At 56.0% G+C, this 1707-nt stretch overlaps 1 protein-coding gene across 1 annotated transcript in view; it reads right to left on the minus strand.

Annotated features, from left to right (window-relative positions):
• The window catches only part of DUSP28 (dual specificity phosphatase 28), a gene marked incomplete at its 5' end in the record, with an annotated part of 1411 nt that extends 1199 nt beyond the window's left edge, over positions 1-212 (minus strand). Inside the window, one exon of the mRNA XM_010283263.1 lies at positions 1-212. This exon is cut by the window's left edge and continues 151 nt beyond it. Coding sequence (XP_010281565.1) covers positions 1-212 — 212 coding nt within the window.
• Positions 213-1707: the final 1495 nt, after the last annotated feature.

Consider the following 1707-nt stretch of genomic DNA (forward strand, 5'->3'; position numbering starts at 1 on the left):
TCTATAGCATCACTGCACCGTTCAAAATACCGATACAGGTCTTCAGCCGGATCATCGAACACAGGCACGCGTATGCCCCGGACCTGCTGGAGGCCGGGGAACGGCTGCTGCCTGGTGACATTCACGCAGAAGGTGACTCCTTCTCGCATGAGCAGATCCTCATTGCATGCTGCCTTGGCGTTGCTGATGAGCAGTGAGGCGGTGACCTTGCAGAGCACCGTTCAAAATACCGATACAGGTCTTCAGCCGGATCATCGAACACAGGCACGCGTATGCCCCGGACCTGCTGGAGGCCGGGGAACGGCTGCTGCCTGGTGACATTCACGCAGAAGGTGACTCCTTCTCGCATGAGCAGATCCTCATTGCATGCTGCCTTGGCGTTGCTGATGAGCAGTGAGGCGGTGACCTTGCAGAGCTGGACCATCGGCAGCCAAGGCCGCGGCGTCACTGGCACCACCGCCCTGCTGCAGAGCTCCCGGACCGCATCCTCCACACTGCATTCAAACCGCAGCACAGCCCTGGTGCGGCGGGACGCTGCGGATATCGGGGTGCCGGTGGCTCCTGCCAGCAGCCTGTACGGCTGCGCTGCCCTGCTGCCAGCGGGGCTGTGCTATATTTATCCCCACTGAACAGTCTCGGACGTAAAGGCTTTGGCAGGTCCTAGTGCCTGCTGGAGCCCGAGAGCTGCGTTTAAACCGCCAAAAACAATTTCAGAGCCTACAGATCATTTGTAAAACAACTGGATTTGTACAGTCCCTATCCCTACAGCAGCTTTTACAAAGAACTAAACCCCCCCGTCTTCCTCACAGGAAAGCTGATGCTGGGGTCAGCACCGATGCAATATTGGTGCAATGATGCAGTATTGATCTGATCACCTCCAGCTCACCATTGAGCTCATCTAGTTGCCCCTCACCTACAACAAAAGTGTGAGTATCCAGAAAATGATTTACTAGGCTAGTTAGATATGGTAGTGCTAATCTTTCTGGACTTCAGTAAAATTGCTGGTGTGGTGCCAGGGCAGAGAGTATCTTACATGTGAGTGTGCAAACATGCGTTTGAGCTGTGAAGGACGAGCAGGGGCAAGGGCAAGGGCCTATTCAGGGGAACATCACATCAGACGGTGCCAGGCGGGTTCTGCAGGGCTGGACATGGGTACCAGCCGCTCCATGGCAGACTGAGCAGGTGGCTGAGCTTCTTGCACACTTTTCTTTCTGGTCACGACACAAAAAGGAGCCTGTGACCGATATTTGCTGCTGGCACAACGATGAACCTGGACTACCACAGTGGCAGGGCATGGACTAATAGGACTGGTGTGAAATGCAATGCCAGCCACTAAGGAATCGGCCACGAGGGACAAGGATGAGCTTCTGTTCCATCATGGAGGGAGGGGAAGGCCACCTGCTGCACACCTACCATCACTCCTATCAGTAACAGCCTGTCAGAAAGAGGCCAGCTCCAGGGCCAAGGGAGATGGCTCCCTCACACAAGAGCACCACGTCCCCTCCTGCTATTGTCACATGCCTCACCTGCCTGCGGGCTCGCTCCTCTGCTCTGTCGCTTCCTTCACCCAGGGCTCAGGGCATCTGGCTGGACAAAGGCCCCATCAGGCTGGGTCCCTGAAGCTGTAAAGGAGAAAGACCAGAAGGAGAGCATCGCCCTGACACTTCTCCTGCAGCCATGACTTCTGGGATTTTTGGGCCCTCCCTG

The sequence above is a fragment of the Phaethon lepturus genome, unplaced genomic scaffold (genome assembly GCF_000687285.1).
Source record: "Phaethon lepturus isolate BGI_N335 unplaced genomic scaffold, ASM68728v1 scaffold11360, whole genome shotgun sequence".
Taxonomy (NCBI): domain Eukaryota; kingdom Metazoa; phylum Chordata; class Aves; order Phaethontiformes; family Phaethontidae; genus Phaethon; species Phaethon lepturus.